This window comes from Coregonus clupeaformis, chromosome 21, assembly GCF_020615455.1.
Source record: "Coregonus clupeaformis isolate EN_2021a chromosome 21, ASM2061545v1, whole genome shotgun sequence".
In the NCBI taxonomy this organism is placed as follows: Eukaryota; Metazoa; Chordata; class Actinopteri; order Salmoniformes; family Salmonidae; genus Coregonus; species Coregonus clupeaformis.
This window is the reverse complement of record NC_059212.1, coordinates 39,338,776-39,355,266: the sequence shown is the minus strand read 5'-3', so window position 1 is coordinate 39,355,266 and position 16,491 is coordinate 39,338,776. Positions and strand designations below refer to the sequence as shown.

General features: G+C 44.0%; 1 protein-coding gene and 1 pseudogene across 1 annotated transcript; one reads left to right on the top strand and one right to left on the bottom strand.

Annotated features, from left to right (window-relative positions):
- Window positions 1–3,212: 3,212 nt before the first annotated feature.
- LOC121535503 (elongation factor 2) lies at window positions 3,213–12,582 on the bottom strand. Its single transcript, XM_041842633.2, has 14 exons — window positions 12,478–12,582; window positions 10,633–10,847; window positions 9,439–9,620; window positions 8,935–9,146; window positions 8,007–8,185; window positions 6,593–6,698; window positions 6,227–6,479; window positions 5,798–5,993; window positions 5,570–5,693; window positions 5,152–5,394; window positions 4,637–4,990; window positions 4,224–4,406; window positions 3,962–4,094; window positions 3,213–3,806 (listed from the first exon to the last, which is right to left on the bottom strand). The coding sequence occupies exons 1-14, from the start codon at window positions 12,478–12,480 to the stop codon at window positions 3,613–3,615; spliced, it is 2,577 nt and encodes an 858-aa protein (XP_041698567.1). The 5' UTR covers window positions 12,481–12,582; the 3' UTR covers window positions 3,213–3,612.
- Window positions 12,574–16,491, top strand: part of LOC121534481 — a 16,008-nt pseudogene continuing 12,090 nt past the window's right edge.

The following is a 16,491-nucleotide window of genomic DNA, read 5'->3' as shown; positions in this document are numbered from 1 at the left end:
TTTTCCATGAAAACATACATGAAATGAGTTTGAATAGGAAATATAGCAAAATGAATAGGAAATGTAGTCATTGACAAGGTTAGAAATAATGATTGTGTCCTTCAAACTTTGCTTTCGTCAAATAATCCTCCATTTGCAGCAATTCCAGCCTTGCAGACCTTTGGCATTCTAGTTGTCAATTTGTTGAGGTAATCTAAAGAGATTTCACCCCATGCTTCCTGAAGCACCTCCCACAAGTTGGATTGGCTTGATGGGCACTTCTTACATGCCATACGGTCAAGCTGCTCCCACAACAGCTCAATAGGGTTGAGATCCGGTGACTGTGCTGGCCACTCCATTATAGACAGAATACCAGCTGACTGCTTCTTCCCTAAATAGTTATTGCATAGTTTGGAGCTGTGCATTGGGTCATTGTCCTGTTGTAGAAGGAAATTGGCTCCAATCAAGCGCCGTCCACAGGGTATGGCATGGCGTTGCAAAATGCAGTGATAGCCTTCCTTCTTCAAGATCCCTTTTACCCTGTACAAATCTCCCACTTTACCACCACCAAAGCACCCCCAGACCATCACATTGCCTCCACCATGCTTGACAGATGGCATCAAGCACTCCTCCAGCATCTTTTCATTTGGTCTGCGTCTCACAAATGATCTTCTTTGTGATCCGAACACCTCAAACTTCGATTCGTCTGTCCATAACACTTTTTTCCAATCTTCCTCTGTCCAGTGTCTGTTCTTTTGCCCATCTTAATCTTTTCTTTTTATTGGCCAGTCTGAGATGTGGCTTTTTCTTTGCAACTCTGCCTAGAAGGTCAGCATCCCGGAGTCGCCTCTTCACTGTTGACGTTGAGACTGGTGTTTTGCGGGTACTATTTAATGAAGCTGCCAGTTGAGGACCTGTGAGGCGTCTGTTTCTCAAACTAGACACTAATGTATTTGTCCTCTCGCTCAGTTGTGCACTGGGGCCTCCCACTCCTCTTTCTATACTGGTTAGAGCCAGTTTGCGCTGTTCTGTGAAGGGAGTAGTACACAGCGTTGTACGAGATCTTCAGTTTCTTTGCTTCTTTAATCAGCACAACAGTTTTCAGCTGTGCTAACATAATTGTAAAAGGTGATCAATTAGCCTTTTAAAATGATACTTGGATTAGCAAACACAACGTGCTATTGGAACACAGGACTGATGGTTGCTGATAATGGGCCTCTGTACGCCCATGTAGATATTCCATTAAAAATCAGCCGTTTCCAGCTACAATAGACATTTACAACATTAACAATGTCTACACTGTATTTCTGATCAATTCAATGTTATTTTAATGGACAAAAAATTGCTTTTCTTTCAAAAACAAGGAAATGTCTAAGTGACCCCAAACTTTTGAACGGTAGTGTATGTATGAACAGACTGTTACACTACCAATCAGGTTTGTTCAAATAGGATCCATCTCATTGGTCAGTGCTGATCAGTGACCCACTTTGCATCCCTACACCTTCCCCCTAGCCCTTTAGGGTGCACAGATCTGAATGGACTGTAAGTGGAGGGCAGCAGGTAGCTTAGTGGTTAAGAGCGTTATGCCAGTAACCGAAAGGTCGCTTGTTCTAATCCCAGAGCCGACTAGGTGAAAAATCTGTTGATGTGCCCTTGAGCAAGGCACTTAACCCTACTTGCTCCTGTAGGTCGCTCTGGATAAGAGCGTCTGCTAAATGACTAAAATGTAATGTAAATGAAGTGGAAGCTCTCCACTCAGCCTATTGGAGGGCTGGGGGGAGCAATCACCGGCTTACTTTTCCTCTCTTCAGATCTGTACCACGGAAGGGAATAGAATTGGGCTTCTGTCCTTTTCACACTTTGAATGAACTGGAGTTGTGATGGAAATAACCCCATCACCTCTCTGTGCTCCAATGGGGTCACGTGACAGTGGGAATCTTATTTTATTAAGACAATGTTTCAACCATCAGGTCTGCATATTCAAAATATTTTTGTCAATGCCTTCTCACAGGATATTCAGCACATAGCTTTTGGATGGTTGTTCTGCTGGTTCTGACATGGATTTGCACATTCTGATTTAGACATGTTTCATCTTAATAGCGATGGTATATCCAGGTGGAAAAATATTTTCCTTCCACAGAAGTTTATGGGGTGTATATTATACATGCATTAACATTGAATTAAAAGAGACAGTATGGGATTATTCCTCTGGTTATTTGTTTGTCAGGTGGACGATGCAAGGCGACAGGATGTTCAGTTCTCAGTAACGCAACAAAAGTTGGGTCCATAATTATTGGCACTCTTGATGAGCAAAAAATACTAAAATGGAGCTATATTGTACAATTTAAATACTCTAGCACCCTCCACTTGTGAGGCTTGGAGAACACGTGAGGGATCTTAGACCATTCAGAATCTTTCCATATGCTTGATCTCCATCTGCCCACTTCAATTAAGTCCAGAGACGTAACAATTTATTTCATTTTTATTAGTGTTTGGGGTTATAGTCTTGCTGGAAGATCAGTTGTGACCAAGCAATCAGCCTGCTGGCAGAGAATCAGGTTTTGGGCTTAAATGTCCTGGTACTTAGAAGCAAAATAGCCCCATCAAAGATCCACCATAAGTATGAGGTACTTTTCAGTATAAGCTTGTTTTTCCAATGCCAAACCAATCACTGGTGTGCGTGGTCAAAGAGCCAAATTTGTCATCCAATCAGAGCACTGGTACCAACGCCACTTATCAAACTCCAGGCAGTGCCATTGTCCAATGACATGAAAATAGAGCTCTTTGGCAATACACAGTGGTATGCTCATCTTGAGCAATGGTGCCAATAATTATGGACCAGACTAACTAGTCATTTTTAAATGCTTATAACTGGAATCGAGGATTCATACACTGCGGCTCTACATAAGCCAACGCTGAAGCGTCACAGCTTCCGCGATTTAAATGTAAAGGTAATTTCCGGTTGAGCCGACAAGCGTTTTCCGTGAACGCAGTCCCTGCTAGAGGGAACATTGAAATGTAAAGGCAATCACAATGTAACGCTGAACTTCCGATGCAGATTGACTAGAGCCCTTTAATATGTTTCCAAAACAGTACCAAGTTGTCCAACACCGGTCTTGGGTTCTTTGCCTTTATCATGTATGCAAGGGTCAAATAAAGCCAAAGTATTCAGGGAACATTACAGAAATAGTTTTGTAATTTGAGCCAATGAACAGAGAGAGGTCCACCCCAAGTACCATTTCTAGTCATCTTTATTATGATTTACACATTTTCCATCCTTGGATTTGTTTCACCAGGTTTCCATTTTAGGCAAGCGCTACTGCGCTCACAGTGCACTGTACAGTCCCATCCCTCACTCGTACAATGGAGGAACAGAAGGAATGAAGGGGGAAGAAAAAATAATGGTCAGACCACTCAATTCCAAACCAACCCCTAGTCCCTTCCCCTGGGCACTGTGTAGATCTGAAAGGGTCGGATAGGTATACCATAAGCAATATGCCAATAGTGTCACGTTACCCTCCGATAGGCTAGGTGAAATCAAACACATTGCGTATGCCTAGCCAATCATTATCAATCTACACAAGTGTGTGTGGGGGGGGGGTCGTAGTGGCTAGGGGGAAACCAGGACAACATTTACAATTTGTCCAGGTAGTTGTCCAGGGCTGGGATGCCCTCTTTGAGCCCCTTGCGTTTCCTGGTCTCGGCCACCACAATGGCGGTCTTGGTGGTGGGGTCCTGGGGGTCTCCCTGGAGGATCTGCCAGTGGTCAAACACACACTGGGGGAAGGCCTGGCCGCCCGTGTTGGAGCGCAGGTCAGCGGTGAAGCCTGGGGTGGGAACAGGGAACAGGACAGTTACCGCTTGAGGTCTATCTGACAGTAGTCGAACACTGGGTCAGAGTTCAATGTGTCATCTCTAGACGTTACCCATCAGATAAGAATAACTGTTCTACACAGAGTTGGGTTCAATTTCGCTCACTCACCAAATGACTCGTTGACAGGCAGGTAGGCCTTAACGATGAACATGGGCGTGCCCATCACCTGGGACTCCTCGAACACATGGCCTCGCTTCCTGTTCAGCACGCCGTAGATCCCACCCACTACCTGCTCTGGGCACTGCAGAAGCAGGAAACGCATTACTCAGAAACGTCATACTTGATTCCAAATAGACCCCTATAGCCTAGCATACAATTCAATATAAGACAGCGGCCGAGTTCCTGGTCAGGTGGCAAAGTAGTTACACACCTGGATCTCCACTAGGTAGACGGGCTCCATGAGACGTGGCTGGGCGGTGAGCTGGCAGGCATACAACACTCTGCGGGCGGTGGGGATGATCTGTCCGCCACCGCGGTGAATGGCGTCCGTGTGCAGGGTCACGTCGTGGATGTCGAAGCGGACCGCACGCATGTTCTCCTCGCACAGCACACCCTGTAAGAGGGCGGAAGGAACTGCACATCACAACTCAGGACAGAAATGATTAAGCAAACTTGGTACCTGTAGCATGGCCTACACTGGATTTTAATCTATTTACACATACAAACTGAAGTCATGAAGGTAGATTTCATTAAACTACAACGCATCAATGAGCTTTGGCAAGGAAAATGAGTCACAATGCAGCAGTTAGTTGTCAAGCTTAACTAAAGCAAACCTAAACCCACCTCCTTGACGGCCCACTGGAAGCCGGCCACCACGCTGTCCTTGATCTCATTCAGGTACTGGACTCCCTTGGTCACGTCCATCAGCAGGTTGGGCCCGGTACCGTCGGGGCCGAAGCACCAGATCTTACGGGCCTCCGACACGTCCCACTCATACTTGTCAGCCAGGAAGCGGGCGCGGATCTTCAGCTCCTGCCGGGGGCTGATGTCACCCTTCTCGATGTCCTCGGCCAGGCCGTCAGGGAAGGGTTTGGCCCGCATGTATAGGCGGTTGTGCTTGTTGGGGGACTTGGACAGACACATCACTTCAGACTCCTCAGACACGGTCTCCCTGTAGGACACCACTGGGTCAGATTTCTGTTAGGGTGAGGAGAGGGTTGCGAATCAGGTTAGGACAGTGAGTTAGTCTACATAGATATTTCCATGACGGTCATCTTACCATGTACTATACTCTGAGAAATCAGTCTCTCTCAAGTACAATCCTTGTCCCCCACGCCCTGTTCCTCCCCCTCCCTCACCTTCAGTGGAATGCCGGCGTGGTCCTCCTCCAGGTCCTTGAGGCAGATCTCCAGATGCAGCTCTCCGGCCCCGGCGATGATGTGCTCTCCAGACTCCTCGATGATACACTGCACCATGGGGTCAGACTTGGCCAGTCGCTTCAGTCCCTCCACCAGCTTGGGCAGGTCAGCAGGGTTCTTGGCCTCCACAGCCACCCTCACCACAGGGCTGACACTGAACTTCATCACACGCATATTGTGGGCCTGTCGGACAAGCATACATAAATACTCATCCATTGTTCGTCCAAAATGGCACCCCATTCCCTATGTAGTGCACTACTTTTAACCGGAACAAAAGTCTAGGAGTACTCCAGTCACAAAAAGTCAAAGCGGTCTTGAGTTTTGCTATAGTAAAAAGGTGATGCGCTGTACAACCCACCTGTTCAAAGGTGGTGATGGTCCCAGTCTTAATCAGATACTGGTCAACTCCAACCAGACCAACAATGTTCCCACATGGCACATCCTCAATGGGCTCCACATAACGCCCCATCATCAGAATGGTCCTACAGTGGGAGGAAGACGAGTGATGAAGCGGGGGAAGAATAAACAATGCTTGAAAAAGTTAAGTCACACATCTGCCACTTTAAAAATGGTACCACACACACACCTCTGGATGGGTTTGACGTAGAGGTCTTCTTTCTTCCCGGGGGTGAAGTTTGGTCCCATGATGCGCACCTTCAAGCCGGTGGACACGCAGCCAGAGAACACACGGCCAAAGGCATAGAAGCGACCCTTATCTGTGGTGGGCACCATCTTAGAGATATACATCATCAGGGGAGCCTTGGGGTCGCAGTTCTTGATACCTGAGCGGCAAGGAGAGGGGGAGGTTAATTAGGATTATGAAACCAGACTTTATATCAACTAGGAAATGTGAGGTCTAATCCTTTGCTAGTTGACATGGACAGGCACGTGTACCGTTACTTTTTAATTTTGGATCTTGTGTGAGCCATCAAATCATAGCGCCAAGTGTGTGTCTTGCAGTGAGTAAACTGTGGGCTGGCTGAAGCATTGCGTGTACGTGTTTGTGAGCCCTCACCCATGGCGGCCTCGTCATCTCCTGGTCCCTCGTAGAGCAGCTCACAACGGTACTTCTGGGCGGTGACGGGGGAAGGCAGGTGGATGGTGATCATCTGAAGCAGGGCCTCTCCGGCCGGGAGCCAGCGACGCATCACTGCCTTCAGCAGGGGCTTACCCTCCTTCTCCTTGTCCTCAGAGTCCAGCTTGATGTCCAGCTTCTCTATCAGCTTGGCCGTCTCATCCTTCTTGAAGTTCATGATAGCATCAAATACCTGGAGGGAGGGAGAAGTTGCTTACCATAAAAAAAACACATGTATTTTATATTGGTGAATGCATTGCATAAAATCAATTAAAACAGTTTAGGGGGGGTCATGTCCCCTCTCACCTTGAAGATGGGGTCCAGGACCAGCTGAGAGAAGGTGCGGGGCAGCTTCTTACCATCGGGGCCGAGGTTAGACTTACTGAACTTCCCAGTGGCTGGGTCAAAAAACCTACCAGGTGGACACACAGTTTAATATTCACATTGACAGTTCCGTATAATAGCGTCTGCTAAATGACTGAGCGGTGCATTAAACTCAAGTTGCAACCAGGGTAGTTATCCATGCCAATTGAAGTCAATTAATTTAGTGATTTGATTTTTTATGGAATAACTTCTGAAATAGCTTATCCTCTTCAGTTTGAGAAAATAACCAGTTTCAACATTTTTATTTTACTTCCTGAATTGACCGACTTCAATTCGAATTGACCTCGACCCCGTTTGCAAACAAAACCTTTGGGTAAAACCTTCTTCAAAAATAGCTGCCATCTGCAAAACCAGTGCTATTATGAGTCAAGGAAAAAAAAGACAAATGCAACAGTTAACTACATTTCATGTCACTACGACAGCCAGGAACTCGCAAGCATATAGTATGTTACAATCAGCCGTGACAAGTAAACAGCCAAAAACAGGAAATATTTGCAACACGTCAGATTGTTTGCCAACATAAGAGAAGAGTGCGCACCTGAGATTTAGGCTCCCAAATGGGTTTACTTTGTCTTCAACCCTTTGGTCTTCCTTAGGTCTCCATACAGAGAAAAACCCTGTACATATAGGGGGCTGCCCGTGTCACGTCACATACCTGCAAATCACTTTTCAATATTGCCACGCCCTCACCTGTGTGCGTGTGATTGAGAAAGCGAGAGAGAGAACAGGCACACTTCATTTAATTCATCCGAAGCGCCGGGGTAGGCGGAGTTGTCCCTTTTGGAGCCATTTCATCGGTCCTAAGGTACAAGCCCCGCCTAACCAGCACAACAGGCGTTTTTAAATCAAGTGCGCCCAGAGAGGGAGAGCGAGAGAGAGAAAGTGCATTCCAGATATATTTCAGTGCAGCTCTGTAGAAATTATATGATTACATTGGTGTGGTTCCTGAGATGCTACACTTCTCCAGACAGTATAGATCTGACAATCTGCACAGAGAACATCTATCTGGAACGCACCCAGAGTAAGTATGTACCCGTCTACCTGTAATTTCTACATTGCGTATTCCACTTGTGCTACGCGTGTCTTTCGGTCTGTCCATCTAAGCGCACGCATACCTGTGTACATCTTGTTCCAGTACTCTTGTCTGAATACCCTCGCTCTATCCACAGATTATTCATCATGTCCTCCCATCTTCTTACAGTGGGTTTCTATGTACAGTGCATGTGTCATAGTGTACAATGTGTGGACTGGGTTTGTGTGCATGTATAGTAAATGTGTGTATGCATGTGCAGTAGTGTCTATGTGTACAGTGGGTGTGTGTAGTATGGGCATGTACCTCTCTCCCCACAGCTTCTTCATCATGTCTTCCACCTTCTTACACCTCTCCGCTGATCCCAGCTGGGTGTCTTTGCCAGCAGAAAACTTGGTCACGTACATCTCAGCAAACTGCTTGAGGGTGAAGGCCCAGCCGTGTAGGCCAGACCCAAACCCCACGGTACCGATCACAGGGTCAATCTGAGGGACGACAATAGGGCCAGGTCATTGTCTGTTAGGGAAGCATGTTTGACCTATGATCACGCCAGAGAATTGGGACCAGTCCCATTGTCTGTCAGTTGAACTGGACATTGATTTTCTCCATCGCGGTGTAAGCTCTGAATTGTCTGAAAGTTAGAAGATATTCAAACCAACTGATCACTACTTACAGTTATGCTCATCAAGTGTGTCAGAGGTCGCAGTAGCTTTCAGAAATCTACATTTTCAAAAACAAACCATCTCACCTGTGTTTCATAAAGTCAGTGGTTTTTTGCTTCAATAGCATGCAACTATAGTTTCCCTTCACACAAAATACATTAGTGCAACAAAATTGTTTCAGATGACAGCAGTGCAACACTTTGGCAAGCAGCCGCACAAGTAAATTAGCTCACATTGTCAAAGGTATTTTGTTGCTGCAAAAACGATGCATGCCCATCATTTTTTTAAAGAATGTAGCCAGCTACATTTCCTAAATGTTTTACTTGAAGTTAACCTTGCTACCAGAGAGAAGTAGCTTACACATTAGTCAGAGCACTGTCTGGTGCTCCAACAACAAGAGCAAATATACTTCATCCGAAGTGAACTGAGGCACGAAATTAGTCCTTTTACATTCATGATTTGGAGTGAACCTTGACTGAAACCGAGCAGAATTTACAATAACCATTTTAGATATGAGTTTCTTTCCTGCGTATTAAACACAATCCTGCATTCACGCAACCTGTGTGTCTCACCATTATGGCACCCATTGGTCCCGCTTCGTCCTCGCCGTAGGTGGCGATGATGACGTTGACGTTCTCCACGATGCGCTGGAAGGTCTGGAACAGATCCTCCGGCTCCAGCTGCAGCTCCAGCAGGGCACGGTCCATCTTGTTCATCATCAGCACCGGCTTGATGCGCTCAGCAATGGCCTGCCTCAACACAGTCTCTGTCTGCACACACACACCTGACCAGGGGAGCACGAGAAGGTGTTAGATGAGCAGGTTAGCCTAGCAGTTATGAGCATTTGGGCCAGTAACTGAAAGGTTGCTGGTTAAAATCTCCAAGAAGACGAAGTGAAAAATCTGCTGATGTGCCCTTAAATCAAGGTACTTAACCATAATTGCTCCTGTACGTCGCTCTGGATAAGAGCGTCCGCTAAATGACTAAAATATACATGGAATCTAAATAAACTGAAAGGGCAAGAAAGACTGCCCAAGGGAGAGAGGCGACTGGGACAGAAGAGACTGTAAGTGTACCCGAGACACAGTCGACCACCACCAGCGCTCCGTCTGTGACCCTAAGGGCGGCTGTGACCTCAGAGGAGAAGTCCACATGGCCCGGGGAGTCGATCAGGTTGATGAGGAAGCCAAGCCCATCCTTAGTCTGCTTGATGAAGGCCATGTCGTTCTCCCCCAGCTCGTAGTACATGGAGATGGCCCTGAGAGGAGCGAGGGAGAGGGGGTGGAGAGAATAGGTGAATGAGATTTTAATGTAGTTGTTTTTGTCTGAAACCAAGCGTCCCAGTCAGCTGTGGGATGTAGACAGAACGGGAGAGTAGGAAACTAGTTGATGTGTGCAGGGGGAACAGAACAGCACTGAACAAGCTGTACTGTAACTTATCCTGCTTGGTTGTTTGCTAAAGAAAAATCGCCACAGCACGGACAATGACATTTATCCACCTCTAATCTGGCATCTTCAGTTCAGGCATTTGTACATGCAGTATGTTTTTCAGCCACACAATTCTTAGCTAACCTCATACGCAAAGCAAATAACCTTTTATTGGTCGCATGCACATAATTAGTAGACGTTATTGCAGGTGTAGCAAAATGCTTGTGTTCCTAGTGCCAACAGCTCAGTCATATCTAAACAATACACACAAATCTAAAAAGTTAAAGAATGGAATGAAGAAATGTCAGTATGTGTGATGTATATAATGGGATGTATAGACAATATGGATGGTATATGGATAGAATATGTAGTATATCTGAATAGTACATGTACAGCAATAGTTAAATAGGATTGGAATACAGCATATACCTATGCAGTGGGTAAAACAGCATGTAAACATGAAAGTGCTCAGTGTTCCATGACTATGTACATAGGGCAGCAGCCTCTAATGAACGAGTGTGCGTATATGACAGCAACATATGATGGGGGAAAAAGTGCTCAGAAGCCACCCTGAGGGAGGAGGGGGGTTAGGCAGAGCTCTCGCTCTTAAAGTAAAACACACATATACTTGATTTGTTAGTTTACATTTATTCTGGTGAAGGCCAACAATTTTAACTTTAAGACCCCACCCCCAAGCAACAACCTGCCAATTCCATATGCGAGATTCAAACACTTCTGGGTTGTATTTACTTTAAAAGAAACAGTCAGACTTTCCCAATAAGAAACTCATTTTCGTTTTAAGACATTTAGCAACAGAATGAACACGACCCTGTACTACTTACGTGGACTTGATGGTAATACAACGCTCCTGCTCATCTTTGCGAGTGTCTGTGAAGCGGGTCTCTCCGGCGCGAGACCCCGCGATGATCCCGGCTTTAGACACCAGGGAGTCGGTCAGCGTGGACTTGCCGTGGTCCACGTGTGCGATCACAGACATGTTGCGGATGTTGGATTTCTTGTCCATGATGGCACGGATCTGGTCCACTGTAAAGTTCACCTGAGCAACAAAGATCCACATAATCAGAAAAGAGAACCTGTTCTAGTCTTGATGACTAAACTGCCTAAATAAAATAGTAAATTTAAAAAAAAAATTGGGGGGGACCCCAACGCCCACTGACATCAGTGCATGACTAAGTGAAAATTCAAGTCAAAGTTAAGATTCACTCTATGTACGGTGCTTAAATGCATTTGACATTTCTTAACAGCAGCAACCCTGGTCAAAACCCTATAAAGAGCAATGAAAAGCAATGCAGAAAGACTTTCTCTAGATAGACTGACTGTCCTATAGCAGCATAGAACATCTTTATTTGATAACCACATCCAGCTAGAGGAAAAAGGTGATACAATACATTGACTGATGATCTAGCCCTTTTAGATGGGACATCAGAAAAGGGATGCTGATATTTGCATTTGGACTAGTCTTCTGTTCAAATGGGGTGAGGTGATATGTCATCCATCTTGGCGGGCTGTATGACAGCCTGCAGTAGTCTAGCGCAGACTGGAATTCAACACATTGCCCATTTAAAAAGGGAGGGACCACCAGCAGACAACATGCCGTTTATTTGCTCTTTTTTAATCTAGTTATATTGGCAGCTGGCTCGATGACTCATGTAGTTGTGGCAGTCCTATTCGGTTGATAAACGCGAAGAGATTATCCTTTGAGTTTAACTAGTCAGCATTGGCGCATATGACGCCCTAGACTGGAGTAGAGGCCTTTTTTATATAAGCAGTGACGCACACCACTTGGGAACTGCCCATTTTGCCCAAATGCATCACGCTGCACTTGCTGGCCTAAATTTGAGCAAGCCAACACACAGACCTAACTAGAAGTCATGCCACGTTTGAACCAATAACTGACGTTTTACTGCCAGTTGGCCAAGTTATAAAACAAAATTGCGTTACACACTAGAATTGACATATGGGACAGTTTGCTACCATTACCAACGGTTTTGAATATCGATGTTGCCAATGACCATTGTCAAACAGTGACTAACTATAACGTCTGTGGTCAAAAACCAAGTGTTGCCCCCCAAACATTATAGCGGGCGATAACCTAGAGCAGCGTTTCCCAAACTCTGTCCTCGAGACCCCAAGGAGTACACGTTTAGATTTTTGCCCTAACACTATACAGCTGATTAAAATGATCAAAGCTTGTTGATTAGTTGAATCAGGTGTGCAGCGTTCTCGCAAAATCCCCCTTGGGGTCCCGAGGACCGAGTTTGGGAAACCCTGGCCTAGAGTTATCTGGGCGGGCCCAGTTATAAAACAGACTTGAAACCCCTAAAGATGGTTGGTTATATAGTAAAAACCAACATTTGACATCTGCGTAGATTCAAGCAACCACAATATTCCTTAAACGAAATTATTAGGAGAAATTGGTAACCGTCAAATCATTAAAATGTCATATGGACGTTTATATAGCGATGTCCGCCGCGGTTTTCTAAACATCGTCATGCTGTTCGAACAGGTAGCATCCATATTGGGTGCCCCGGAGGCTGCTTCACCGGGCCCTGTTCCTTTCAACTGGTCACCGGCAATGGAGAAGAAGTGCTCCAACTCTTTACCCATGGACAACACTGAATCTCCGGTCCACCGAATCATAGCAAAACAATTCAAAATCAACGTACCATTTTGCCTGATGTTCGTAGATAAACTATTGGTAAAATTAACGCTGCGAATACACCGCCTTCCTCGTCCAAGGATAGGCAGGAAAGAGAACGCTTATGACCGCTTACGCTGCTTTATATCACTTCCGTTCGGCTGCAACGTGGACTCATGGGAAGACGTAACGTAGTAAAAGTAAACTCGGGGTTCATCAATAATGCTATGTTATGTTTCGTATGATATCTATTAATTTGTGGAAGTCCATCATCCATTTCGCATGATATGTTACGAGTTACAATTCGTATTATATGTTACGAATTGCAATTTGTACAATATGTTAGGAATTTCCGAAACGTTTGATATGTTATGAATTCTAATTTGTTGTTGCTAACCTTAGCTAGCTAGGTAGCTAACGAGAACATTAGCTAGCTAGGCTAGAGGTTAGGGTTAGGAGTTAGGATAAAGGGTTAAGGTTAGGGTTAGGATAAGGGTTAGCTAACATGCTAAGTTAGTTGGAAAGTAGCTAAAAAGTAGTAAGTAGTTGCAAAGTTGTTAATTAGCTAACATTTGCCAGGATGAGATTCGATCACGCATCTTTTGGGTTGCTAGACTTTCGTGTTATATGCCACCCTGACCAACCACCCTACTTTCGTTTTGCCTTGAAGGTCCAATGCAGCCGTTGTTATCTAAATATCAAATCATTTCTGGGTAACAATTAAGTACCTTACTGTGATTGTTTTCAATTAATATGGTCAAAAAGAAACAAAAACAGCTAAAAATAGTAATTTCTCAAGTAAGAATTTTGCTAGGAGTGGTCTGAGTGGGGAGGGGAAAACTAGTTGTTATTGGCAGAGAGGTTTGGAACGCTCTTTCTTATTTGTCTATTAACTAATATACCGCCTGGTGATGTCACCAGGCAGGCCAAAACTCCATCCCACCAAAACAGGCTGAAATTTCAAGTGGCCTTTTCAAACAGCTCTTACACTAAAAGGGCACTATCATCATTTTCATAATTTCACGGTATTATTCCAACCTCACAGTGTGGAAATATATATAAAACACAGAAAAATCACGCTTTTGACTGCACTGGGCCTTAACGTAACCTTCTGTCTTATCTAACCATACCAAATGTAACATATCATACCCATTTGGGTGTACCGGAATAATATTTACTATGTTACGCCTAGTCTATGAGACCAGGCTTTCTTTGATAAACGCCGTGCGACGTGCTATGACCAGGCTATGACATGTAATACAGGCACAAATCCACAAGGAGGCACTATTAGTCCAAATATATTTTGTCAATCCACAGAATCTCAAATTATTGAACGGAGCACAATCTGGCTCGCTCCAATTTAATGTTTTGCATGGTAGATTGTAAAAATGGTCTACCTTCCACAATCTTTAAAGATAGGCACAGACAGAAACATTAAAGTATTTGATAGGTATAAGTATTATGGTATCTCCTTGCCCTCTGATTAGGGAGGGTAGGACTTTGACTATCAAATCTCCAGAACAGAAGTGTATGGAGCTAAGGACTAGGAGCTAAGGGCTAGGGACTAGGGGCTAGGAGCTAGGGCCTATATGGGTTGTTTCTGGACTGGACCACTTCAATGGATGGAGTCACACACACACACACACACACACACGCACGCACGCACCACACACACACACACACACACACACACTGCTTCCAATAATATAAAGTAATATTGCTGTAATGTAATATAGCTATAAAGGTTGAACTGTGACGTTTGACTCAGTATCATCCATTAATCACTTTAATTTATGGGAAACACAGGGTCTTTTCCTTGAAATACATATAGCAAGACATTCCTTCAATCACAACCAGAATGTTATGTGGGGGTAAACAGACTTATCACAGAAGCCAGAAGATAAGATCCAGCGTTCTGATGGTGCAAAGACAAAACTGGATACTTAGAAATACACATACTCCAAGTGACTCAGGGGGAGTGTGAGAGGATACATAATATGGCTGCATATCAGTAAAAGTTACATCCACTCCTTGTTTCCTCTCCTTCATCTTTACTGATCTGACAACACAGCAAAGGTGAAAGCAATATGTTGGATGCCCTCCAGGAATGTGTTTTCACCTGTCCAGTTATTTAATGTCAGTGCGGATGGAAGAAAGGAGTCAAGGAGAGGAAGCTACTTGATTATTGAGATGCACCCATAAGATGCCGTGTAGGCTACACACGTATTGACAGCACTACTACATGATAGGAAGAGAACCTGTGATGTCACAGCTTAGTTCAGTTGGTTTCGACAATACAGCACAAACAAGTAATGGTAAGGTTGTGGGTTCGATTCCTGTAGTGTCCACATTAAAACTCTTACTGTAAAGTAATTCTGGACTGGATCTTGTATTAGTACATGGGCGACGTATTGTGACTTCTAACATGCATGTCTAGGGTGGAAATATATGTATAGCTACACAGCAAAATCGGAAGTGTTAAACTAACTTGCCGTAGTGTAAACACTTTTGAGGTGTGTATATGAATACACTCTCAACAGAGTGACTTTAACACTTTCAAAAGTGTTAAAATGTAACATTTAGACTGTGTTTATGTAACTCTATACAGAGTAGAAAATTAACACTGGCTGTGTGAAATTCACAATACACTGGAGTGAAATATTAAGGATTTAACTATACACTGGAGTGAACTAATAGGCATTTCACTATACACTGTAGTGAACTGATTAGTATTTCACTCTATTCTGGAGTGAAATATAAAATACACTCTACTGTGGCATGAAAAAACACAATTTCACTCTACAGTGGAGTGAAATATAATGAAATTGTGTATGGTGTAAAGCCTAATTTGCATATATCCCAGGGTGCCTTTTCTTTTTGAGTGAATTGTAGAGTTACCACCCATGAGTATATACTGTATATTAGTGACACAGACATGGTCGTTGAAGTGAGTTCCTAGGTGAATGTTATCATTAAAATGAAACTCTATAAAAAATATACATTATACACTGTATATCATAAGGCCTTACTTTGATGGCCTAGTTTTATCCTAAATCAGTGGTGTTGGGAAACTCCTGGTTTACAGGCCACATCAGGCCTGCAAGTCACATTATGCTGGCTTGCAAAATGAAGTGTAATTCCTATTGGAATCCAGACAGAGTTAGGATATCCAACAGTTACAATGTTAATTCACCCACAACACACATTCAGAATGACTTTTAGGATAATGGGAATTGGTAATGGAGACTACCTAAACCATTTAAACTGGAACAATCCATTTTGGTTATGGGTGCAATAAATCTAACTAACTGATTGCATTAGTTTAGAAAGCTATATGTTATTTATCTTTGTGTAGCGTAAGATTCATCAATCAATCAATGTATATGCAAAAACACAGACATTTAAAAACAATCCTAAAAAAATAAACTTGCGCTAGAGCTTACTGGGAAATATGATAATGATGGGCGTGGTTTTGATTGGACTGTTTTACTCTCCACAGTGTAAAACAATAACTCTGTGTATTTACACCAACACTAGGGGTTCTTTTACACCACTGAGTGTTAATTTCACTCTTAGAGAGTGATTGTAACTCCTGAATCAACACTGGCCAATTTGCTGTGTACTATTTATTGCTGTTGTGTAATATCTATGTGCCCTTTGGAGCTCTCAATTCCCCATAGAACAACAATAAAGATAAGATAATTCAGCTAGCATACTGTTGTTACAAATACAGATCATTCTGTGTCCCATTTCACAGATAAAAGTGTTTTAATGGAGCAATAAATTCACTTTGAGACAGAGAGAGGGAGGGTGAGGGAGGGAGAAAGAGAGAGAGAGAGAGAGAGAGAGAGAGAGAGAGAGAGAGAGAGAGAGAGAGAGAGAGAGAGAGAGAGAGAGAGAGAGAGAGAGAGAGAGAGAGACATAGAGGTCATGAGCAGATGGTATTCTTCAACACTGGCTGTTTTATGGACTTCTGTTTTGTGTTGGGTTTTTTAAGACAGGGGATTGAATTCAATCTCTGTGCTTTGTCATTGATTGTTTG

Bases quoted from the DNA above. Each gene is read 5' to 3' on its own strand.
- LOC121535503 (XM_041842633.2), bottom strand. The intron at 9,621-10,632 runs GTAAGTAGTACA...CGCTCCTCTCAG, and splicing joins TGTATTACCATCAAGTCCAC to GGCCATCTCCATGTACTACG. The intron at 8,186-8,934 runs GTGAGACACACA...GTCGTCCCTCAG, and splicing joins GACCAATGGGTGCCATAATG to ATTGACCCTGTGATCGGTAC.